The sequence below is a fragment of the Uloborus diversus genome, chromosome 7 (genome assembly GCF_026930045.1).
Source record: "Uloborus diversus isolate 005 chromosome 7, Udiv.v.3.1, whole genome shotgun sequence".
Taxonomy (NCBI): Eukaryota; Metazoa; Arthropoda; class Arachnida; order Araneae; family Uloboridae; genus Uloborus; species Uloborus diversus.
In genome coordinates this window covers 101,463,158-101,489,855 of record NC_072737.1, presented here as the reverse complement: position 1 = coordinate 101,489,855, position 26,698 = coordinate 101,463,158, and the positions used below count along the sequence as shown (strand labels likewise).

The window sequence follows — 26,698 nt, the reverse complement described above, 5'->3', positions numbered from 1 at the left end:
ATATTTTCCCCATGGTTTATCAGGATATTTTACGTATGGAAACCGATTTCAGTACAGATTAGTTATTAAATTTGACAGTTTAAATAACTTATTCATTAATGGCAGGAGAAAAAATGTTTTTACATTTTTGCAAAGAAAAAAACTAAAAGCAAGGAAGTTCTAATTTATAGTGGGGGGGGCTTGAGCCCCCACTTGCCCCCCTATATGGGTGCCCATGCACTAAAGGTCAAGATTCACGGTCGCCACTTGCCACATGGCCACCTAGTTTGAAAAAATGGCAACCTAAAAAGTCGCCATCCCCCCCCCCCCCCCCCCCCCCCCCCCCCACCCCCCCCCCCCCCCCCCCCCCGTCCCTGTTGTTCCTAGAAAAAAAATCTTGGGATGAACAGGAATTATGCACAAACTCAAGAGGGGGAGGGTGGGAAATAAATCGCTCTAAGGATAAACACATCAAGGAAGATCGTTTTTTGACCAGAACAGCAATACGTGTGAAACATAGACGCCATATTTGGTCACTCACAAGACGGAAATGGGCAAAGTACTTAAGTGCTTCAGTTTGCAAAAACAAAGCAGAATTTGATATTTATTCAAATGCACACTATTGAAAATAACGCAAAATGTGCTGTAAAGCATTTTTTTATTCATTTATTTATTTTTTATGATTTAAAACAATTTCCTAGAGAAATGAAAAATTTTGTATTCAAAATTTAATCTTATCTTTATTGCATTGGATGCTAATGTGCTAAAAGCTATAACAGTTCAATTAAATTGATGTTTAATGAGGATTTTACATTTCAGAATCATTTTTATGGTATTTATTTTTAGTGCAGTGCGTAAGTTTCCAAAAATAAAATTGGATGTCTATTGCAATACAATGCAAGCTATTGAACATTCCGTAAAATGTGCCGTATTTTTTCCCCCTGGATAATTAATAATTTTCTTGAAAAGTGCAAAAATTTTTCCTTCAAATTTTATCTTCAGAATATTATTTTATCCATATTGCTTGGATGCTAATGTGCTATAAACTGACTCTTTCATCTGATGAATTGATTTTTTAGGGTTTTTAATTATTAAAATTACTTTCATTTCATATCTCAAATGTTTCGCGTAGTTGCCATGTTTGGTCATTTGCAAAATGAAAGCAGACAAGACTAATTAATTGGCTAAGTTTCCAAAAACAGAATTGGATGTCTATCTCAGTGCAAGGTACTGAAAATAATGTAAAAAAGGCCAGAAAAGTTTTTTTTTTTTTTTTTTTTTTTTTTTTTTTTTTTTCAAAATTAAAAATTAGTTACTTTCTGGAAAAGTGATAAAGAAAATTGTATTTTTGTAAATTTCGGCTAAAAATCAGTTTACTGCCAACTTTTAATTGATTTATTCAGGCCTGGATCAATAAACTTTGGGCCCCCTTGCAACAAAATCTGTAGAGCCTCTCCCCAGAGGCCAGCAGCATATATTTGTAATGTTAGTAAGTCTTAGTGCTTGTTTTGTGAGCCACTGGCCCCCTTAAGGACGTGGGCCCTCCCGCACTGTGGGGTCTTTGGGTATGCAGATCCAGGCCTGGATTTATTTTCTATTTAGTTTTGAAACAAAATGCATGTTAATAGATTTTAAAATGTAATTCTGTAAAGTTCTATTTATTTGTTTTTTCATGAAAGAATTAAAAACTCCTCTCCCATTTTGTTCTTCAACACTCAGTGATAGTGGTGGCCACCAAGTTTTTTGGGTCTAGTGGCCACTGGCCACTTACAAATTTCCTGAATCTTGACCTTACCATGCACATGCAGTACAAAGTTTTGGCTAGTCCGTGGAATCACCCAGATACTTCTCTGCGCCAACAAGAAATCTCTTTCAAAAACGTAAAATTAGCAATTAACAATAAATGTCTTATGCACATAACTGTTGCAAATTTAACCTGTAAATATTTATGATTTATTTCTCTAGGATGTTATTGAAAAATAAGTTCTATCGTGTTGTCTTGTTTTTCTGATATTTCTAGATTGGGAGTGTCTCGTCTCAGTATCCAGTTTTATTTCTACCTACTCATCGTAGTTATTCTGATTTCTTGCTTGTGTCATATGTTTGCTTTTATTTCAACTTACCAGTTCCTGTGATTGCTGCTGGTTTAGGTATGATTTGCTTCATTTTTAGTGTAATATCTATGACTCCCTAATTTTTCATCTGAAACAAGTTTCATTTATTTATGAAAAAATGTATTGCTACATGCAAATGGAGGATAGAAAACTAATTGGAATAACTTCTGATTTTTACTACACTACTATATTTGTGTGTTTACTATAATCAGAAAATCATAATTTATTATTTTTTGATGAAACAATGTTCTGTAATTGTTCACACAAACCTTGAAAGGCAAGGAAAGTAATTGTTAAAGTCAAGGCTGCACAGTTCCCAAAACAAAAACAAAAATGTTCTGCATTCTTTGGTACCCCATAAGGTTAAGAATCTTGATTCTAAATTTTAGATATAAAATAAAATTAATTTGAGGCGTGTTTGAAGTTTTCCGAGCTTTGTCAGCCAGAATACTTGAGAGTTGAGAGTGGACAGTAAGTATTGATGTTGTGCAAAAGCATTGCTTAGAATGAGAAAAAATGTATTCAATCACAATTATTCAACATTAATTAAAAAATTTTATTCCTTTTTATAAGTTAAAAAATAGATATCAGAAAATTAGAACCTTGAAAGCATTATTAGTGTTGTTTCCATACCATTATTAGTCTTTAAACACCAAATTTTCCTGCAACTACTTTATATGTCAATGTAAGTGTCAATATGTTCAAGATAGTCTTAAAATATTATATGTTTCTACGTATCGTTGCCTCAGAGCAACAGTAAGATATCTTACTCTCATTCCTGGAGATTAGATGTCATACTGTTGCTTTGAGGCAGTGATATGTATTCAGCAAAACGTAGTATTAATTTTGGTCAGACATGTAAAGTTCTTTTTTTTAATTAAAAATTAGTAATAGAATTTTCTTGTTTTTTCTAAGTTTATGTCCAAAAGTAATTTTTAAAGTTTTAAATTCAACAGAGTCAGAGTTTTAATTTCATGCTAACTTTTGGTTCTAATAACTCAAAAAATCTAAATAACTTCCAATTTTGAAAAAGCTGTTTAAAATATTAAGTATTTTATAAAAGTTAATTTATAAAAAGTGCTAAGATGCAATTTTTTCCCCTCTCTTTTGAATTTTAAAGTAACAACTAGCCAAACTGACACCTTTTTTCCCCTTTTATTTAGCATCTGCTTCAAACAATAAGCTAAAAATAATTCATGCATTAACTTCTTCGAGTTTCTCAATCCTATTAATTGTTCTCTTGAGCTCTGAGAATGTCAGAGGATTTCTAGGGACTTTTCTTCATTATTGGCGTCTCCCCCTTTTCTGGAAATAACCAGGGCGTTGGGCCTAAACTGTTTCAGCCTTCGTTTTGTAGTTAGAAAAAATGTGGGAAATGTGTGAAAAATCAAACCCTAATTTTAGAGAAAATCTAGACTACTTTGCCTTTAAAAAAAATCGAAGAGGAAACTATTTTTCAAAGGCGAAAAATGATATGTAAGTCACCTGCTTTCAATCAGAATTGTACGATTTTTCTTTTTACTGGACTACATAAAAATTTCGTTTTTGCTATTGGATTTTGTAAAGAGTTTGTTTCTGTGTTTAAGATTTTTGATAATTGTTAAATTAGTATCAATATAATTTTGCATTTTTTACTTTTTGCTGCTTTATTACATTAAAAAAGAAAAAAAACAAGCTTTTAATTTCTGTGTATATGTACGGTAAAATCCCTCTAATACAGACACTAACGGGACACATTTTTTTGTCCCCAAAAGAAAGGTGTCCACAGGACGGGTTTAATAATGTTATTTGCATTGAAACCGGGGATTTAAAAATTGTCCGCATAAGAGGGGTGTCCGTTAGGAGGGGTTTTACTGTATTTAAAGTTCGCGAATTGAAAATTTGGCTTTTCCCACACTTAATCATAGTCTGTCTTCAGGGCCGAATTAACATCTATTTGCGCCCTAGGCCAAACTTGGAGATTATGCCCCACCTCACCTATCCGAACTTTAACGAAATCGTATCCCCTCCCCCAGCCATTACCAGGGGCATAGTTGCATCCAGTGACAGTTGAAGGTTTTGTGCTCCCCCCCCCCCCTTGTTTGACAAAATGAGAGATATTTTTCTTTCTTTGTTTTCATTTGATGTTGTTTAAAAGAGGGGGTTTGGAGGTGCTCCTTGAAATGTTTTTTCAAAATGAAGCATTAGAAATACTATTTTAGACCATCTAAAGCTTTTTAGGGGGAAGTAATGGCGGCATTAGGAACTCGCCCCAGGAAGTTTTCGTAACTGAAGTTCTACACACCTAATTGTAATTTATCTTTGATAATGTTAGAGAACGGGATGAGTTCCGGAACTCTCCCCCCCCCCAAAAAAAATTAGTTTTTGATATGAAATTTTTGACGATGCTACTAATGATGCTGGGGAACGGTGGGAGATGGGAGAGCTCTCCTGAAATTTTTTTGAAATTGAAGTCCTGAATCGCAACTTTTATCAATCTTTTCTTTTTTTGATGCAGGGCGATTGGTGACTCTAGCAAGGAAAGATTTCTAAACTGAAAACCAAAAAATTTTATAATTGAGAATAGGACTAAGTATATTTCATATCGCTAGGTAATTAGGAAGTCCCTTTTTAGTATTTTTTTCGCAATGCTGCTGCAAAATATCGGAACATGGCCTCACTAGATGGCACTTTAGAAAATCTATGATATGAAATTTTATTTATTGCCTTTTCCTATTTGTAACAAATAAAATGTTTGAAACTAATTGAAGCAAGGCTTTTGCAATGGTTTTCAGTTCCGCTCTTTGATTCTTTGCTGTCATGCATGGGGTATGCAATGGGTATTTACCTGGGTATTTATTTCAGAAATTTATATTCGACTAAAATACTTTTCTGTCTATTCCACTATGTATATATATAACCAATCACATATTTAAAGAACCTTTATCACATATTTAAAGAATTATTGTGTGAAACAACTTAGCAATCTAATATGATATTCACATTAAATGTGTTGGATATGCCTAATCAATGTTGATAGCCAAATTTCAGATATAAAAAGCCATTCTACAAAAAGTAAAAAGCTTAACTGGTTACAAAAAAAAGAAGCAAACATCAATTTTTTTAAGGTTCTAGTCTTTACAACCCAGTAATATATCCCTGCATGGCAGGAGCACTTAAAATTCACAAAGCCACTTCTACTATTACACTGGTTCCACGTAAATTTCTCCACCATAACAAAATATTCATACTGTCTAATCCTTCCCACAATATTTTCTTTCCCCATATCCCAGTCTTTTTCCTATAATGAACAAGTTCAGTCTTCAGTTGAACACTATCTAATTTCATATGCTTCACAACTTGATAGATAAACGTTAAACCATTGGGCAGATCAGGTGGTTTCAGATCCCCGCCTTGCATCGTTGGATCCAAAATATCTGCAGCAAGATGAATTGGACCAATGCCAAATTCTTTCCTTTCTTTAAACTTATTCAAAATTTCTCTTTCTTCATTTTTTTGAAAAAGGGACATGGGAAGCTGTTCCAGTAATGTAATCTGTAATTTGTTGAATTGCCTATAGACCAAATGTATTTGCAGATCATTTAACTCAAGAGATAAAATCAACTTCACCATTGGTTCTAAAATATGAACCATTTTATCAACATGAAGCCAAAAAACTTCATCTAGGAGCCTTTTCTTAAATTCACTGGACAACTGTGATTCACTGACTGCTAGAGTTTGAAGTACAAACTTGTTAGCTTTTAAGCTTTGGAAACAGTATAAATAACTGCCCCATCTAGATTTTCACTGGAAGTTTTTAAAAAGTAGCAGATTTCACCACCTCTTGGTTTTGAATTTTGACGAACATTGCTTGTAATACACAGCTTTGTTTTATCGTTTTTACAATTTCAATTGTATGCAACAGAAAAAGTGATTCACACTGGAATTTTTTTTTTTTTTTTTTTTTTTTTGCTTATTAATGTGAAAACTGTTTTATAATTGCCACATTATCACTTAAACAGCAATTAAATAAATAACATCATAGTCTTAATAACTTCTCAGTTTATTCTTCCAAACATCCCTCATGTTTTTTTTTTCATTTTGGATATGACTAACCTAGATTGTGACTTTGAAATCCTGAAGTTCATCATTGAATTGCTTATACTTCTCCAATTATGGCATTGAAAAGAAAGATTCTTTGGTTCACAGTGTGTTTCTTTCATAATTTCATCAAGTCTTTCAATAAAAAATATCATAAACTGTGTAATACATATGTATGTATCAGTTTTACCGATTATTTCATATTTAGATTTTTTTTTTTAAAATCCCATTCACTTTTTGCATTTTTTTTTTTTGTAAAATACCCAGTTTTGGGGTATTTACCAAGGCCTTGGGTAAATACCCAAAAAATATTTACCTACCCGCTGGGTATTTACCCGATCCACATCACTAGTCATTCTACATTCAAAAGTCGCGGATGAGATTAAAGTTTACTTGAAATCCTCACCACTGTATCTAGTGATGTGGATTGGCTAAATACGCAGTGGATAGGTAAATATTTTTTGGGTATTTACCCAAGTCCTGGGTAAATACCCAAAAACTGGTATTTTACAAAAAAATGCAAAAAGTGAGTCTGATTTTTTTTTTTTTTTTTTTTTTAATCTAAATATGAAATAATTGGTAAAACTGATACATACATATGGTATAACACAGTTTATAATATTTTTATTGGAAGACTTGATGAAATTATGAAAGAAACATATCATGAACCAAAGAATCTTTCTTTTCAATGTCATAATTGGACAAGTATAAGCAATTTAATGATGAACTTCAGGATTTCAAAATCACAATCTATGTTAGTCATCTCCAAAAGAAAAAAAAGGAAGCATGAGGGTTGCTTGGAAGAATTTACTGAGAAGTTATTAAGACTATGATGTTATTTATTTATTTTATTGTTGTTTAAGTGATAACGTGGCAAATATAGAAACAGTTTTCACATTAATAAGCAAAATATATATATATATATATATATATATATATATATATATATATATATATATATATATTGTTTTCTGTTGCCTTGCTTATTTGCATTTGCTCCCGGGTACTTCATGATGAAAATTTATTTGAACTATTTTTAATACACGCAATTAGTGATGTCCGGTGGGAAGGTAAATATTTTTTGGGATATTTATCCAAAGACAGGGTAAATCTCTTAATAATTGCACAATTTGCTGAAAAAAACTTTAGGTGGTATCAAAAGGTGACGATTTTCTTTTTAAAACATAAACTGTAAAATGAAAATTTAAAAATATAAAAATTTATATATTATAATTTCTTTAATTAAAGGCGTAATGAAATCTTATCAAAAAAAAAAAAACTGTCAGAATTTACAAATAAATACAAATACAAAAGTGACGACCAGCAACAGGCTCTGGGCCCAGCTAGACTGGTCCTAGTCAACTAACAATCCCCAGTGAAGATCAATGGCCCTCTTAAAACTAGCTACTCCCTTGCTCATTACCACCTCTTCTGGTAAACTGTTCCAAGGTTCCACTACCCTGCTAAAATAATAATTTTTCCTAACATCCATGTTAGCCTGAGATTTAAATAGCTTAAAACAATGACCCTTTGTCCTGTTTTCAGTGCTAAACTTCAGCCCCGTAACATCTTTCAATTTAATAAATTTAAACAACTGAATCATGTCCCCTCGGTCTCTTCTTTGCTCAAGACTCTACATTTTTAGCCTTCTAAGCCTGGAATCATAGTCTAAGTGAGAAAGTCCATTTATTAGCCTTGTAGCCCGCCTTTGAACCCTTTCCAATAGAAGAACTTCTTTAGATTTGTTTGAAATAGATCTATTGATAAACCCAAGCATCTTATTGGCCTTGTTACTAGCAATGCGGCACTGTTGGCTAAACTTTAAATCATGAATTATTAAGACCCCCAGATCAGTAACTTTGTCTGCCTGACTAATGACTGAACCTTGCAAATAATAACTTGTACACTTATTTCCATGCCCTAAATGTAGCACTTGACATTTCCCAACATTAACAGCCATACCCCATTTATCAGTCCACTCCGTGATATGATATAGATCTTCTTGCAGCTGTTTTGCTTGTTCTTAATTTTCTACAGTCCTCATAACTTTGACATCATCAGCAAAACAATTCATGTTCCCTGAATTATTTTTGTGAGTATTTTTAGAATGAACTATTCTAAAACTTAAATAAGATGGCACGATAATTTAATTTTTATGGGGTAAAGTAAAGGGATATAAGTTTAATTTTGTCACATAGATGGCGTACCACAACTTTTCATCTTTGATTTTTCATAATATCATGCTACCAGTTAATTTTGGCTTTGAGTTGTAATCAGTTTGTCCAAAGCCTCCTAAATACTAAATGCCTATCACATTTGTTTAAAAGTGATCCTCCGCCAGTACACAAACAACGCTACTACCTGATGGCAATACATGGATGGTGTTGCTATGACGATGGATCCACACAATTCTAATCAAATCGTTAATTGGTTGATTTTAAAATTTACATTTAGAAGTTAACCAATTGTTTTCTCCACTTTTAATTTCTAATTCTTTCGAACTTCGATAGTTGGCAGTAGCCAGAAGACCGAAAATATGCTTACTGGGATGAGTTTGCTCTATGTTAAAAGGGAGAACGCGATAGACATTTAGTATTTAGGAGGCGTTAGTTTGTCACTCACTTTGTATTTGTACTGGTAAAACTTTAAATTTTGTTTTGAAAAGTGAAAAACAAAAAAAGAAAATGGTGGCATTTATTAGGCATATCCGACACAATTAATGTGAATATCATATTAGATTGCTAAGTTGTTTCACACAATAATTCTTTAAATATGTGATAAAAGTACAATTTTTGGGCAAAAATTTATTGTTTTGTATATGGTTGGTTATATATATACATAGTGGAATAGACAGAAAAGTATTTTAGTCGAATATAAATTTCTGAAATAAATACCCGGGTAAATACCCATTTTGGGTATTTACCCAGGTATATACCCTGGTATTTACCCAGGTATATACCCTGGGGATTCTCTAAAAATAAATACCCAGGCATTTTACATCACTAACTGTATCGTAATGTTGAAAAGATCCATCTAAAACATGTACGTCTAAATGCTACAAGATCCATTTGCTGACAAATTCTTGGACCCATTGTCAGATATTGACGAATGAAAATTTTGAATGCATAAAATTGCTCACTAATTTCATCACCATTGTTGATTCGATAAAATGTTCTCATTGACCGCGATGTACACTCACAATACATGTGCATTATGTGTGGCAGGCAGATAGAGCCATATTTATCAGCAAAAATGTGGAAGTTGACAACTTATAAACTTTGAGAAATAACCCGGCGACTTGGTATCATACAAATCAAGTTTGCAATTCTGACGAAGCTGTAAATTGTCCAAAAGATTTTTTGAATCCTAGAAAAAACTTATGTGACAGAACGAGGTCTGCCCTGGCAGCTAATTAAATTATATTTTTATTGACTGTCATATAGATTTTTTTCCTCCTACTCACTTTAAACCTTTTCTTATCAAGAACTGTAAAAACTAAATGATCAAAAATCTTATATATTTAAAAACTTTATTGATGCAGTCGAATCTCGGTAACTTGAAGTTCATTAACTCAAATATTCCTTTATGTCAAAGTTTCGATAGGGTCCCAAACTCTTGAGACTATTGTGAAAACTTCTCATAACTTGAACTACCAATTACTCAAACGTTTTAGTTGGTCCCTTGGTACTTAGAGTTGTGAAGAGTCGACTGTAGTTGGCAATTTTACTGAAAATTCAAAGACTGCAAATATCAAGTCACACAGAAATGTTTGTGACCAGACAACAGATTTTCAAACATTTATCGTGGAATATCTTTTTGAGAAATTGATACTGAAGTTTGTAAAATTGGTGTGTTCGTAAACCGAGATTCAACTGCATGCATTTTCCTTATGTAAGTTGTATTCAAAATCTGGCTGTGTTCATAAGTGCAGCTAGATTTTATAATTCTAGAAAATTAGAAAATTACCCAATCACTCAGTTAGTTTATAAGATTTTAAGCAACTCATATAAGTGTGCTTTACAGATTTTTTGGGACTAAAATATCTGAACTTTTTACTTCGAGGAGCTGGAGCATTTTTCATTAGACGCTCATTTGTTGGAGATAAGTTGTACAAAGAAATATTCACCGAGTATGTTCAGACACACATTGAAGGTTGCGAATATCCAATGGAGTTTTTTATTGAAGGCACTCGAAGTAGAACAGCGAAATCTCTTGTACCAAAACTAGGTATTATGTTATAATATTCTTAAAAAAAATTTATTTTTGTTTTTTGTGTAATTAATATCATTTGGGATACCCATATCTGTTTATTAGGCATGCTGCAGTCAATTATTGAACTTTTCTTTGCTTCAAAAGTACCAGACATCATTGTTGTACCTATAAGTATCAGTTATGACAGGACTTTAGAAGAAACCCTCTATGCTTATGAATTACTGGGTGTCCCAAAACCTAAAGAATCGACACGAGTAAGTTTGCTTTATTTTTCCGAAGAATTATTTTTGTAAATATAATTCTGAAATATTTCATTTAGCTGTTAAGAAGTGGAAATGAAATTTCAAATACTCCAACAAGAACTGAACAGAAGGCCCATATGTATTCATATACTGAATCTTAATTTTATTTTAAAATTTTTTAAATACTCGATGATTATTTTTTCCCTTGTGGTACATTCAATGAAGAATGCTTATTTCAACTTGCTATCAACATTTTGAACTTTGCAGAGTGTGAACAAAAGAAAAGATGACAGATGTTGTGGAATAGTGATTAGCACATTTGGCATGATGTCTATCTTGATGTTTTCTGAATCAAAGGTTACTTGATTTTTTTATAACACTTCAGCGTTCCGTTTGCCTCCGCGACTGTCGCGGGTTGGTGTTCACTTCGGATTTTCTGTGCAGGGGCTGCACAGCTCTACCCGCCTGCAGCAGGTTTGTGCAGCACCCCATTTTTTGGAAGTACCGCAGGGGTACTTTTGGGGCTTCACCCTGTACTTGACCCCTGTGACAGCTTAAGCTTGTAAAAACTGTAATTGACGTTTTTGGGACGTAAATTGTATTTCTTGAAAAGAAAAGGAGAAAAAATCATGGTGTCAAAAAACGAGCTTTAAGCTATTTGAAACATAATTTTCCTTTGTGCATCGAAAAACTTTGTGCATTGCTTCGTTTTTCCTGTCTGCGAGTTACTTCCGCTTTGGTCACTTGCCACTAGCTTTAGATAAAGAACCTTGGCAGGAAAGCAACATTTTAAATTAATATCCTCACTAAATAAAGTCGTTCAACTATCCTACCTAGCCAAACATGTAGCCTGGAAAATTACGAACCTAACAATACTTGTTTCGATGCTCAGTTTTCTGTCATTTATCGGGAGCATCAATGACATAAATAGATAGATAATTATAGATACATACATACATACCACAGCTTTTAATAATGTTAAATAACGTAGTACATTTGTTGCCTTTATCAAGAGAGCACTTTTTGCTAATGAGTTTCTCCTCTTCAATCATTGTCGCATGTTAGGTGTGTCTGCTATTGACTCGAAGTCATTTTAGCTGGTAATGTGAAGTGACTGGAAAAAATGGAGTTAGTCGTTTAAAAGCAGGAGGAAACCCAAAATGAATTCTCATTATGCAAGTTCATTTAGCTTCATGAAAAGTGAAATCAAGTACTAAATTAAAATTGCATAAATAATTGCGGAGAATATTTTGTGCTGGATAGCTTGACAAACTCATTATTCGTGTTTATGGAGAAAAATAACTTTAAAATGTTATGAATATATATTATTAAAGAATGCTTGAATTTCTTTCCATTTTAGACAATTGTTTGATTGTATGTATGTATTCATCACTTGTTATATAATGATTTTTGTCATTGTTATGAAATATTTTCAGGGGTTGATTAAAGCACGTAAAGTAATGTCTGATTTTTTTGGGAATGTCTATGTACGTTTTGGTGAACAAATCTCTCTCAAGGATTACTTTAGGAACTATGACAGAAGTGTTCACAATCTTCATCCAAGGTAAAATCATGCTTGTTTATTGAATCATGTTTTTATTGAATTTTAATTATATTACTAGAGGACCCGACATACGTTGTTCTGTTCAAACTTTGTAAATTGAAAAGTTAAAAAATATCAATAAACTATCAAGTGTTTGAACCCTTTTGTTGAAAAAATAAGTAAAAAGAAAAATTAATTAATTTGAATTTTTACATCTTGAATTCAAATTATGTTTTTCTGAATCACGAGTGTGTGTATGTACGCTGTGTGTTTCTGTGTGTGGGGGGTATGTGTATGTTTGTGTCTGTGTGCAGGCATTAGTGTGTGGGTAGTTGTGTGTGTGCATGTGTATGTGTAGGTGTCTATGTATGCATGTGTGTGTATGTCTTTCTGTGTGTGTAGGTGTATGTATACTTGAGTGTGTAGGATGGACGCAACCTGAAGACATTTCACTAGAGGAGCAGCATTGGGAGGGGCCGGTGGACGGTGGTGCTGCAGGGGACGGCGGGGGGGGGGGGGAAATAAAATCATCGGACACGAAAACAGTCAAGTGAGACAATTAGCAATCGTGATTGCTCAAAAGTGTTTTAAGCTGCTTGGCATCAGAATGCGTATATTTATTACAACTAGATTTATCTAATGCCCACTGAGCAGTTGTTTATTAACCATGTTTTTTCCCGTACTTGATGGCTTCAGCTATACTCAAAGGATAAAAAGCGTCCTCAGATATTAAGTGTAAAAAAATAACTAACCATCTAAAACAAACAGGAAATCCCGTTGCAACATCCACCATATGAAAAAGAATAAAACAATCGAAGGGACATTGTTTAAAAAAATGATAAAGGTGAAAACAGTTCTCTGAATAGCAAAGTCCACCTCCCGATCTAAAATAAACACATTCTTCAACTAAAATGACTAAACACTCTTTAAAAACGAAAAACAATTCTTTACAATTTTAAAATATTTCGCCAAACAAACAAAAAATACAATAAACTAGATCAACAATAGTTTTAAAATATGAACAAATGATCACCCAGCTCTATTGTTTATAGCCAAAGTCGCAAAGCCACCACGTTACTGTAATGCAGCCAAGCAGTGAGCAAAGATAACTCCGACTGACTAGCGGTGCGATCTTTTGAACGAAAACTTTTAAACTTCATATATTGCCTAATTTGTTATTTCTACCAAAGATAAAGATCCTCCTAAGATAAAGATAATAATGTACTGATTAGCTTGATAATCCTTAAAGTATTCTTGACATTGGTGCCAAAACTCAGATGGATTTGAGCCGAGAAACAAATGTTGCTAAGTATGGAATTTTCTGATCATTTGGTAAGAAAATCTAAAGCTTCGATCCGGTCACATGCTTCAACTATGACAACAGAACACGCGTTTTGTGTGAACCTTCCAGTACTTTACTTTAAAATGTATCACGGACCTAAAATTGTTGCTTTCAGGAAATGAAGGCTTCATTCTCTCTCTCTCTACGTTTCTCTTACAGGGTGAGGAGAAAGTTCCCACAATTTTATTAGATATTTCAACAGGCTGTAACTAACATAATTCAACAAAGCAATAAAAACTCTTTATTGAAACAATACTAATAACATTTAAAAAAAATTATAACAATTGTTCAAAATTGGCTCCTTGGGCTTCAATACATTTACGGAGTCGCAGTCTGAAATTGCCGACAATGCTCGTGCATACATTCACCGTTATCTCATTCCAGGCTCGCCTCAGAGCCGTTTTGAGCATGTCGACCGTGGGGTATCGCTTTCCCGAGATTTTTTCCTTTGATTGACCTCACCGAATAATCTATCGGATTGAGGTCCGGTGAGTTAGGGGGCCAAACATCCGTGCCCCAAAAACCTGGAAACAGATCTTCGCAGATGGCAATTGTCGATCGGGCCAAATGCGCAGGAGCCCAGTCTTGTTGGAGTGTGAATCCATCTTGGCCAAAGTGTTCTGTTGCCCATGGTTTCAGTACATTGCATAGAACCCGCTGCTGATAGCTCTCAGCATTAATTTTGACGTTTCTATCATTGAAAACAAGCGGCGTCTTCCCAGTGACACAAATGCCAGCCCAGACCATTACGGAGCCAGGAAAGTGACTGTGTCCGATGATTTTTGCAGCAGCGGTCTTCTGACCTTTCTTAAGCAATTGGCGATGATTTTGACGGTTATGTGTGGGATCGATCGTGAAGATCTTCTCATCGGTAAAGAGAACCTTCGAAAGGCGAGCACCAACGGTCAAGCAAAGCATCCGTCGAGCTTTTATCAATCTTTTCTACTTCATTGTGTCATTGAGGAAGTGGAGGCGATTGATCTTGTAAGAACGAAGCCCCAACTTGTTTTTCACAATGGTTCAAACGCTTTTTTCGCTGATCTCCAGTCCTTTGGCCATCTTTCGCATTGAGCGCTCTGGATTGCAACGGATGCGACAGTGGATCTTCTGCACATTCGCTGGAGTCGTTGCAGTGGTTGGACGACCACTCCGTGGACGGTCAACAGTCCCTCCAGTCTCCTTGTAGCGTTTCACAGCGTCATAGACTGTTTTACTCTTGAATCCAGTCGTTCGAATAATATCGGTTGTTTTCATTCCCTTCTTCTGTAATCCAACGTGAGTAACACGCACATTTTTACTATTCATAGCTCACTAACTCAATGAACTAACAAAGAACAAATGATTAAACCTCAAATACTTTTAATGCCAATAAACAATATGTGCCCAATAAATCGCCAACATACGATTTTAACGCTAAAAAAATGTTTTAAACAGAATTGTGGGAACTTTCTCCGCACCCTGTATTTATCTAATTATCAATTGACATATCACAGTAGGAAGTTTCATTACAAAAAGCAGAGCTGGCTTTCTTATTGTCCTTTGGCAATGGATTAAATATTTATTTTAGTTCTTGCTCAACAATAGGTTAAAATAAATATTAGTCATTTGGGAGTTACCATCATGGGCGGATTTATGGGGGGGCAGAGGGGGGCAATGCCCCCCCAGTTTTGGGAAGACTATGTAGTAACAATACATCTTCCAAAAATTTTTAAAAAAAAGTTATTATTTTTTCTTTTTTCAATAGTTCAGAATGGCATGGGTGGATTTATAGGGGGGGGGCATAGGGGGCAGTGCTCCCCAGTTTTGGGACGACTTTATGTAGTAACAACACATCTTCCTAAATCTTAAAACAAAAAAATCATGACTTTTTCTTTTTTGAATAGTTCAATGGAAATGAAGAGAAAAGTGAATGTCGTTTTCTGATGGGAGAAAAGAAAAGGGGAAAAAAACGAACATTAAATACAAATAGTACAGCCCAGTAGAGCTGTCACTGGGGTGCTGAGAATGTGTCTAAATTCACTATTTTGGACTGAAAACCATTTGGGCAAGTATATGAATGAAAATATAGGCTAAACGAGCTATACATTAAGCTGCAACACTTATAATAATTGACGATTATTTTAACAAATTAGAACCTAAAGCAAAGGGGGGGAAACTCCCCCCCTCCATTCGCTCTAACAGAACGATCTACTCGTTATGATTTGTGTCCACATTTAAAGTATTATTTGTGCATAATGTTTATGTTCTTAGTAGATTAATTGGCCTTTTGAGAAATTCTAAAAAACATAGTTTTTTTCCTTCTCTCTCTCTCTCTTTTTAAAGAGAGAGAGAGAGAGAGAGAGAAAATAAATACTGTCGCAAACTGAATAAATTTCAGTTATGTAAGTGTTCTGATTAAATGAATCTTTTTACTTAGAGGGAGCGTACAATTTTACTTACTGTATAAATACTGTTTAAAAAGTAAGGTAAGTCATAATCATCTTAGTCTAAGTGAGTCAGTCCTTGTCATTATTGAAAACTAAATAATTGAGTCACCAAAAGTTTTGGAAAAATTTAGTGAAATTTTATAAAAGTCTATAAAAACCTAACAAAGATTTGTAAAATCGTAAAAATCCTTTAACCGTAAAAACTGACGAATTTTCGTAAAAATTACAAAAAATCAAGCAAAAATGTGCAGGTAAGAGTGAATTACAAACAGGTCTGAATTTGCCTATAAGATAAAGAAACTATTGCTTAGGGCCCTTTCTTTGAAGTGGGTCCCTAACTCCCAAAAAAAATTCATGATTCGTTCCTTAAAAAATGGAAATTGCTTGAAGAAAACTAATTTCATTTTTAAGTGCTTGAAAACCTTGAATATTGGAAACGTGTGGCTACAAACCTTAAATTTTAAATTTTCTAACAAATGGTAGAGGGGGAGGAATGACAAAATATGTTAAATTCAGCTCCTTGTCACATCCTGTATTAAAAATGTAAAAAGCATGGTTCTCACGTTTGTAACATATTATTTGAAATAAATTTTTGTGACGCACATGTTTCATATTTTGCTATTTATTCAATCCCGAATGCAGTATTTTGGAAATTTTTTTGTATTGATTGCTTTTATCTTACTTCTGCATATTGTCTATCTGCACGGGAAAAAATACACACTACTTCTATTTCTTTTCGTTTTCTGCCCCCACTTGCAACTGAAGAAAAGTTGTTGTCATGAGAAATCTATGGTTTCTTTTTTCTTTTAAATTTAAAATAGCTATTCCTTACAAAGTTAGAACAGGACTGTAAAAATTTACAATCAAGTACTAAAATATCAGACTGGAAAGTACAAATGAAGTGTGTTAAATAATTTTATTTATTCTAGAGTCCTTGAAAATAATTAGATAAGTCTTTGAAAATCCTAAGCAAAGTGGGCTCCAATTACTTCTACACCATGTAGTTAATCTGTTTAGCCAGGAAAAAAAATTATACACTACCTCTATTCCTTTCCTGCACTACTTATAATTAAAAAAAGGTTGTTGTAACGAGAAATCTAAAATTTACTTTTTCTTTCAGACGTAAAATGGCTGTTTCTTACAAAGTTTTTAACAATACTGTACAACTGTATAATCTAGTTATTAATTTCTATGTCTATCCAATTAACCTTTATAAGGCTTCAAAATGCAGAATTTTATATCCATTTTACAAAATTTCCTTCGAGAGCGAAACCCCCCTCCCCCTAAAATTGGAGATATTCTATTTCCCACTTAAAAGGGAGCTCTGCGTCACTCTCGATACCAGCTCCCTCTCTTAAGGTCAATTCAAAAAGGACAGCATGAAAATGCACATTAATGAAAACGACACACAAAGAAGTAAAGCATGGATTTATGTATCACAGGAAACAGACAAAAACATGGGGGGGGGCGGTGGGGGGCAATAAAAATGTTGATCAAAAAAAAAATCCTGCCCCCCCCCCCCCCCCCCCCCCCCCCCCCCCAAGGAACTCAGTCCTAAATCCGCCTATGGTTACCATCGAGTCCCGACTTACGCAAAGGATGCCTTCCAAGACTTCTTGTGTTAGTCGAAATTTCGTGTTGTGGAAAAGGGTATGTGTAAAAACTTTTATAAACTCACCCAATTATTTTAGACACTTGTAAACACCACCTCAAATCGTTAAAAGCCATTTCTTAACTATGCAGTACTGTTTCTTACATAAAAACTGAATTTTTATTTTTATTAAATTTTAAAAACTTTTATTTAAGATGAAATACTGCTGCGATACACAAAATCAACGATCAATGGGAAAGAAAGACATAAAATAAACCAATATGGTACGTACAGTATGTAGTAAGAAGAACAAATGTGCTATAGTGTTACTGTACAGTGGATCCAGTAATGATATTTGTAACTTAAATAAAACAGTGAAGATGATGATTTATGCTGCGTGATCAAACTGTTATTCTTATATTTTTAAATACACAATACAATACAGTTGCTTCACGAGTTCTTTCATAACATTTCCATCTATGGCAACGCAACACCCCTCTTCCTGGTTTCTTAAATTCACAATTCAAGAGCTGCTTCCATTTTAATAATTTTTGCATTTTGCTTAGATACTACTTGGTGACCTTTTACACTTCCTTTTCTTGACTTTTAAAAGATTCACTCATATCTAATCGTCATGTTACCTTCAAGGAATTTGTTCAAGCACATAATCTTTAGCTTTTCTTTAATTGTCAGAAACTTTCTCTTTTTCTTTCTATCTTTACAAGATGAAACAGTGCTCTTAGGTGTCATTATATTTCAACAACTTTCACATTTGGAATGAAAAAAAAATGTAAAATGAGGAGTAATTATTTGTATTTGAGCGATGTATCACACTAGTATAGTGTGGAAACTTCCTCTCTCACTGATGCTAAAGGGAAGAATGTCCATTCACGAAGAAAAAAATTTTGTAGCCAATAACAAAACCGATATTTACGTACTGCGACTCCCTTCTAAAAATTTTCGTGTTGCGGGAGAGAAATTCCCGTTATGTCTAAAATTCTTTACTGGTGAAAAAATTTGCGTTATAGCCATTTTGCGTAAGTCGGATCGCGTTGTAGCAGGAGTCGACTCTCTAACCATCCAATGTTTAAATTAATTGATTAATTAACAAAAACGTTTCCAATTCAATCCATCTCGCTTCTAAACCATTCTCGACACAACTTAATTACACACAAAAAATTTGATCAAAATCATTCCAGCCGTTTTAAAGCCTTATGGTGACAAACGTCCGCACAGAAGATTTTTACATATTAAGATATTGAAACAAAATCAAATCTTTTTTTTAATGCTGTTATAAATATAAGTTATTGTGGTTGTAAAGTGATATGCATTTTTGATTTCATTTATTTTACAATTATTTTTAGAAATTTTCATCTTTGTACAAAAGAAGAGCAAGTACTGTGCCGGGATTTAGCAAATCATGTCATTAGAATGCATCAGTGCAATCTTCTCTTATCTCCGTTTCCTCTGGTATGTCTTGTGATAAGTCAACCTGAAGTCACAAAAACAAAAGGTCTTCATTTTAACTCTTTAGTTGATTCGATTTATTGGCTAGAAGAATTAGTGAGGAGAACAGGAGCAACAATATATAGTGGTTTGTATTACTTTCACTGAAATTAAGTGAATCAATCTAATTGAGTTGTAATCTATTTTAACTGTACCATCACTTCTGTACTATAACTGTTTATCACTTCTTGATGTAGTAATAAACACTGGTGGGGCTACATTCCCAAAATTATAAGTACAGTCAACTCTCAATAACTTGAAGTCCCAAGGGACCGGCTAAAACGTTCAAGTTATGAGAAGCTTCTACAACTGTCTCGAGTTTGGAACTCAATGAAAACTTCGAGATGAAAGAACATTCGAGTTATAAGCCTCAAGCTATTGAGATTCGACTGTATTCATTAATTGAATGTTATAAGCATACTTAATTTCTGTTTTAATCTAAATTATATCTGTGAGTGTAACTTCAATAAATATAAATAATATAGGAAGTTTTGTTGCTGAAGATCTGCAGTGCGATTTATAATGCAGCATGCAATGTTGCCAAAATTTCTTTTTAAAAAATTTTACACTGAAATTTTTTTTGGGCATAGGGTTTATGAGACTGAGTCTCTGGTTTACACCAAGAAAAAGTGAAAAGAATTATGATACAAATTCCTAAAGAAAAAAGATTTTAATAATATTTTAGGAGAGTGTCCCATCTTACTACAGATGTTCATGTTTTTTATGCAGTTTTAAGAGGGCTGCTGGGAAAAGAGGAATATTTGTTGATCATAGCATTTTTAGTATTAGTGTTTCATTCAGTGCAGATTGTAGTTTGTGAAGCACGTGTTCGTCAGTGAGCAATACATGTTGAGAAAAACGACATTCAGTTTAGAATGTTTGGATGGAAAATTTTCTTCAAGTCTCGCATTTTATCTAGTTAGAATTATCCTTGGATTGCATCCATCTTGGGTGCATACTTCTACTGCTGCTTTAGTTATAACTCTTTCATAGCAGAATTATATTCATTACAAAATAAGCAAACTGGTGCATTTTTTATTTAAAAAAAAAAATAGGTTAGTCTCCTTTTCTTGGAATATGGAGACTTATTCCAAGGAGTTCTGAAGTTCTGAAAGTGATTCGGATAGTTGGCGATTTAGGCAACTGTAGTTCGGATAACTTGAATTCTACTGTACTTTCAGTCTTTAATTTAAATATAACATAATGTGTTCATAACATTATTAGTCTTTTCTATCTATTTTCTTCAAAATGTAAGAGAGTTAGATTTTGTTTTATATCAATTTAGAGTTTTGACTAAATTCTTATGTGCAAAGAATTTTTTTTTCTCTTCTAAACCAGGGTTGTTTGGTTTAAACCATGGTTTAAACCAATTGGTTTAAAAAAATTAAAAAACCATGCGGTTTTTTTAAAAAATGTTTTTTTTTTTAAAAGCCCAAAAAAAAATCCATTTTACAGGTTTACATTGATTTCCCCACACATATTGAAAAATATAAAATTCCATTTATGCTAAGTTCCTAGCTAAGTTGCATAGATAAATACTAAAATTGCAAAGTTGCTTCTTCAAAATGTATTACAAGCTTTAATGGAAAAAAAATATTAATATATTTTTTATTTCATATATGTGCCATAAAGCAGATTTCAGTCAACTTCCATCATTATGCTTAATTTGCATGATTAGTTAAGATTTACTAAGGATTGAATCTTTTATTGTAGATGCAATCCATTATATTGCTCACTCCTGTTGCAGGGGTGTGATATTTTTGCCCATTTATTTGCACTTTCCTGGAATTTTAACTTTGACTTGTAAAGTCTAACTTAACAGTCTAACTTAATTGTTTGCACCTAAAAATTAAGATTTGTTCTGCAGGTGAACACAAATAACATTTTTTTAATCAAATTTAAAAAAAAAAGTTTATACTTCACGTATATAACGTTTTTGGCAAAAAAAATTTCTTGAAATAGAATTTGCTGCACTTTTATTTGTTCTAAAGAGTTTGCATTTAATATTTTTTAAATTTCAATGCTGGATGCAGCATGTATGCCAGTAAATAAACTGTAGTTTAAGCCATGTTACACCAATTTTTGTATTTATGATTTGGTTCTTTGTTTTAGCGATAGTCGATATCTTTTCCAAGTCTTTCCAAAATAAGAACGGGTCGAATATAGAGCAGCACTTCTTTTTAAAACTTTGTCAGTACAACTGCAATTGATTTTTTGACTGTTCAATCACGTACTGTTGTACATTTTGCTTTTCTTCAATATTTAGGACATTGTGTATATAAAAATCAGCATTATGTAAAATCAGGAAGAAAAAATATGAAAATTGTTCTTTTGAAAAGATTATGCTTAAAAATATAACTTTTACCTTTATTTGATAATTATTCATATTATGTTGGTTTTATAAAGTTTTTTTCTTGGATCTTCATTATATCTTAACCCGCATCACAACCACTTCTTGAAGTATTTCGTATCATAAAGGGTCTATGTATACATGCATACTAATATGTTAATCAAGTCAAACATTTCAATCAATGTTTCCCCGGAAAGATATTTTAATTATTTATTTACAAGTTTTTGTTCTTATCTCTTTAATTAAGCAATAAATTAGGTATAATGTGACTATTGAATAACTGTTAATTACACGGAACCTTAATTACCTTCCGAAAATTAATTGTTTTTCTCGCAAATAGTATTTAAACCAAAAAAACCCGGTTTAAACCAAACAAACCTGGTTTAAACCAAAAAAAAAAAACGTTTTTTTTTTTTTTTTTTTTTTTGAAAAAAACCGTTTTTTTACCAACCCTGTTCTAAACTAGAAAATGACAGGTCATGTTATGATGTTGATCAACTGCCTTTTTATCAGAGATTGTCCTTCAAATTTTATGTGTTTGAATAAATATTTTTACCTCTAAGTCAGTGTAATATAAGTCGCATTTTCACTATTTTTCAGGATAGCATCAGAACGTTTGTTTACTGCATACGAAGGTTAGGACTCACGTTCTTATAAAACTAGTCGATAAATATAAAGGTTGTTTCTTTTACAAAATTCACTTTTCATACAGTCTGACGACTGATGAGATAGAAAAGCTAACATTGGGTTTACAGGCGGAAATGAGCGCATCTACAAGTTTTCAAGAATGAAATGAAATTAATGAATTTTAGATATCCAACAATGCAATAATGCCCGCATGCTAATCATTTATTACCTATTTTGTACTAAGGTAGGTATTGAAAAACATAAGTACATCCATTTTATTGCAAGTTTCATTGTTGGTAACGTCAGAGTATTACTCGATTAGTGGTTTTAGCTATTATAGATAGGAAGAGAAGATAAGGCTGTAAAGTTAATTGTTTTCCCGAGATGTATTTTTTCCCCTCAAGTCCCTGTGGTGTAAGTAGTTATATTTTTATCTTTTTAAATGCTTAACTTTCATTTTCACAGTTAAAAATCACTTTTAACTAATCTGGAATTTTTCAAAAAAATGTCTGGAAAACTTGGAAATGTCAGGGAATTTCCTTTTTGAAACAGAGTATGAACCCTGAAGTCAAGTACAAAACTTCCTCTTTGTGTATTAAAATAATTAAGGTTTTTTTTTTTTTTTTTTGGGATTGTATATTTTCTGAAATGCTTATCCATATTTTCTTGGTAAATAATTCAAATTCTACTGCTTATGACAGTTCAGTAATTTCAACCATTATATCATCCCCCCAGAGCAAGAGTAAGATATCTTAGTGTTATTTCTGGGATCAGATATCTTACAGTTGCTTTGAGGCAATGATATATTTTAAAACATATCATAACTAATATTGCTTTGTATTTTTTGCCAGATCAAAATGATGTGTCTGAAAGCTTAACAGAGCAGCTAAAACTTCACTCAAACATCATTCAAATATCTGATGATGGGTATGTTTCTCTGAAACAGGATTATATCCAATATCCAGTATCAGTCCCCAATGTTCCTTGCCTTCAAAGCACTACTGTTAAGTATGCAATTCCAGCTTTGTTTGCCTACCATTATGGAAATCAAGTTTTACAACTCCTTGTTCATGTCAGCATGGTGTGTTTAGCCATGGGGTATCATGGAACTACAGTACAAATGCAAGGTAATTGTTTTAGATTTGTTTTTACAGGATTTGTATGCTCCTTCAAAATTCCTCCAATACTCCTTTCCATCATTCAGCAAATTTTTTTGAAGGGCCCTTCAAACTCTTTCATTTTGTTTTAACTCCTTCAAAACTCCTTATTTTTAGTTCAAGACAACGGAATTTTCCTCTATGACGGTAATTTAAAATACTTCCATCGACAACTTAACATCGTTACAAGGACAAAGGTATAAGAAGGATTTTGATGTAGTAATTTCGTATATTTAAATTTTTTTCATAATGTGATTTGCAAATTAATCATAGAAGTTGAAAAGTTGAAGGCAAAATATAATTAGATGACGAAGGTATTTTATAAGTGACTAGCTGCTTTGCCCGGTCCACCTTGAAAATAAAAATTGCGTCAAGTGCCATATATTCAACAATAAGGCTTGTATAAATAAAAAATAAAAAAACATCATGCAAAATTTCCCTTCCAAACAATAGCGACAGCTATCAAAATACTTTTAAGACATTAAATTGACAAAAGATGGATTTAAGAAGAGTAACCATGGAAATACAAAATAAAATAAGTTTAAGGAATTAAAATGCAAAAGAAAATGGTTAACAATTTGAATGGACATGAGATTTTTTGAACTTGATTTAAAAAGGCTTGTAACTTTTAAAGCTTAATTTTTCGACCAAAGGTCAAGATAGATCTGGAGTAAAAAGTGCCGCTTTTTCCAATGGTGTCAAAAAGAAAACTGTGGGACAGTACCTTCATTTTTTATTGATAGATTTGATGAAGAAAGTAGTGCCTAAATTTCAGCTAACCCTAAAAAAATTCGAGCTAAAAAGGCAAATAACTAACGCCGTAAGTAGGTTCGAGCATTGAAACAAATTACATAGAATGCGGGAAATTCTTCTCTTTCCAAAGATATATATATATTAATATATACGCAAGTAATTTTTCACCCCCATATTTGGGAACTTACGTGAAAATTAAACCTAAATTGGAATAAAGAAAAAACTATTCGTTGAAATTTTTTCCAACCAGTCTGCAAACCTTTTCAGGACTGAAGAAACAAATCGAAAATTTTAGCGAAATCGTCCAGGTACTTCTCGTCTTTTGTGAATTCAAACCACATAGACGCTTTTTGGGGACTTCATTTCATACTATGTAGAGAAGAAGTAAAACATGCTTAAATGGTGCTTGGCTATTTTTTCAAATTTTAGGATTATTGCTTTTCTCTACACCACACTCTCAGCAGCCAGCAGCAAAAGTCGGTTTGACTAATTATTTAAATATTTAAAAATATGGAATTTGATGAACTATATTAAAACAATATTTAAAAAAGAAGCAATTATTTAGTAAATTGCAGTTATGATATTGCAGAAAGGGTCATCTACATCCACAAGTCATGTCATGCCTTGAGCAGTGGCAGATCCAAACGATCCTCTTCGCGGAGCGATTGGCCAATAAACTATTGGGCACTACTTAATTTTTTTTTTCAGTTTAAAAATTGAAGGGTGTCTTAATTTTTCATAATATTTGTGGCTAATAAACTATGGGGGGGGGGGGGGTGACTAACTGAAGTAGTTTTTTTAAGTTTAAAAACTAAAGAGTATGTTTTTTTTTTTTTAAATAATATTTGTGATTAAAAGAGTTTAATTGAATGATACTAGTGTTTTGAATACAAGGAATAAAAAGTTAAAATGTCAAAATAAGAAAAAAAAAGAGGGACTATAAGGAAGACAGTATCAAGCTTTCGCGCCGTCTCAGAAAAATTGACGATCCGCCAGTGGGAAAGGGCGGTTCGAATTATTTTCTCCGAAAAAATTTCTGAAATGAAGTGTTTAAGTGCAATTGTGGGCCATATATGGTGACATTAGGGGAAAGCATGGGTTTCAGAACTTTGCCCTAGAAATATTTTGATATTGAAGGGCCAAAAACACAGTTTTAAATGATTTTTGAAACTGAAGTCTGAAAAACGTTTGGCATAAATTCAGAGAGCTCTTAGCCATCCAGCCTTGAGATTCTTTTGGCTCTACACAGTGGCTTAGCTACACTTTCAGCCACCCGGGGCGGTTCCTCAATTTGCTGCCCTTTTGATGAGAAATAGTTAATATATTAAAGAGTCAATAGTATTTTAATAAGATTTTAATCAAGAAGGAAAGAACCTTAAGTATTTTCCTTCTTATTTTTCTTGTAGAAGAGAAAAAAAAAGGAATTCATAGCTCTCTGAAAAATTCTAAAATGTAAGTCAAAATTGAGTATTGCAAGCAATTTTTAGTAACGCATTTAGAAAAAAGAGGCTTTGAGCTCCCGCTTTTTTTTTTTTTTAAATTAAAATTAGTTTTATGCTTTATTTGGTAAAGCTAGGGAATTGGAACTTCAAGGAAGTTTTCCGAATTTGTTAAAAAGGCAATTTTAGGCTATCTTTGGATATTTGAAGAGATTGGGGAAGGTTCATGGGCACTCTGTCCGGAAAGTTTTTTAACTAAACTGAAGAATACTTAAATGTAGGCTGTATCTAGTGGTGTAAGGATCTTCCCTAATTCCAACAAAGACCCTCAGGAATTTGTTGGTATTTAAGTTTTAAAAACTCAATATTAGGCTAAAAAATGACTTACAGCGAAAGATGTGAAGGGTTGGGTGGGCGTTATCCCTTGGAAATGTTTTGAGACTCAGGGGTACCCACAAGGGAGGATTATGGCGCAAGTTGCGCCATCAAAATTTTGGGGGGGATTTTTTTTCCAGAACTTTTTTTTTTGATTTAGAACATGAAATTTTTAAATTTTGGAAAGAAAAAATATTTAAACTCATTCAACAAAAAATAGAAGCATTAATAATACTTTTTCCGTGTACTTTTTCAGGACCGTCGCCGTAGCAAGCCCCCGTTTTTCAGAAGTGTGGCCGACAATTTCATTTTAGCGATGCAACTAATGAAGAAAAAGAAAAACTCTTTGTTGTTTTAAAAAATTAAAATAGTAATTTATTTATAAATGAACAAGTGAAATAATAGTGACAAAAAGTATTTTTTCTGTCAAATTTGAATAGAAAATGTAATCTTAAATTACAATTTAGGAACATCCATGATTCTCTTTTATTAAGAGTATCTAAGTGTGGGACGCACAAATGTATGCTTCAAACATTTTTATTAACACAAAAAAAAGTATTTAGTACAGTACACTTTTTACTAGGCCTCAGAGTGCGTATGTCTGCCAAGTCGGAAACTATGGGATCGGCTCGAATTAAAAACATTGTGCATAGAGCAAAATTTTAATAATGGGAGGGAGGACAGGTGACCAAACTAACATGTTGCACACCTTGTCTCTCGGCGGCCCTGGTTATACAAAACCATGCTTCATGGTTCTGCAGTTTAAAAAAAAAAATTAATATAAAAATACATAAATAAATAGGACAGCCCATAGAATAGGGGTCGCCGAAACATTCCCATATGTATATCCTTTTTTTTTTTTTTGATGAAAAATGTTTTCCTGAAAATCATTGCTAAGTGGAGAAAATTGTATTGGTGGCCAAAATAAATTTGAAATAGAGAGATAGAGAAAAAAAAAACAG

The 26,698-nt window shown here is 33.0% G+C and overlaps 1 protein-coding gene across 1 annotated transcript in view; it reads left to right on the top strand.

Annotated features, from left to right (window-relative positions):
- Nucleotides 1-26,698, top strand: part of LOC129226464 (dihydroxyacetone phosphate acyltransferase-like) — a 52,408-nt gene that overhangs the window by 5,665 nt on the left and 20,045 nt on the right. The window contains exons 4-10 of the mRNA XM_054861072.1: nt 2,000-2,129; nt 10,197-10,400; nt 10,488-10,639; nt 12,064-12,191; nt 18,894-19,123; nt 22,864-23,110; nt 23,913-23,926. Coding sequence (XP_054717047.1) covers nt 2,000-2,129; nt 10,197-10,400; nt 10,488-10,639; nt 12,064-12,191; nt 18,894-19,123; nt 22,864-23,110; nt 23,913-23,926 — 1,105 coding nt within the window. The remainder of the gene's footprint in view (nt 1-1,999; nt 2,130-10,196; nt 10,401-10,487; nt 10,640-12,063; nt 12,192-18,893; nt 19,124-22,863; nt 23,111-23,912; nt 23,927-26,698) is intronic.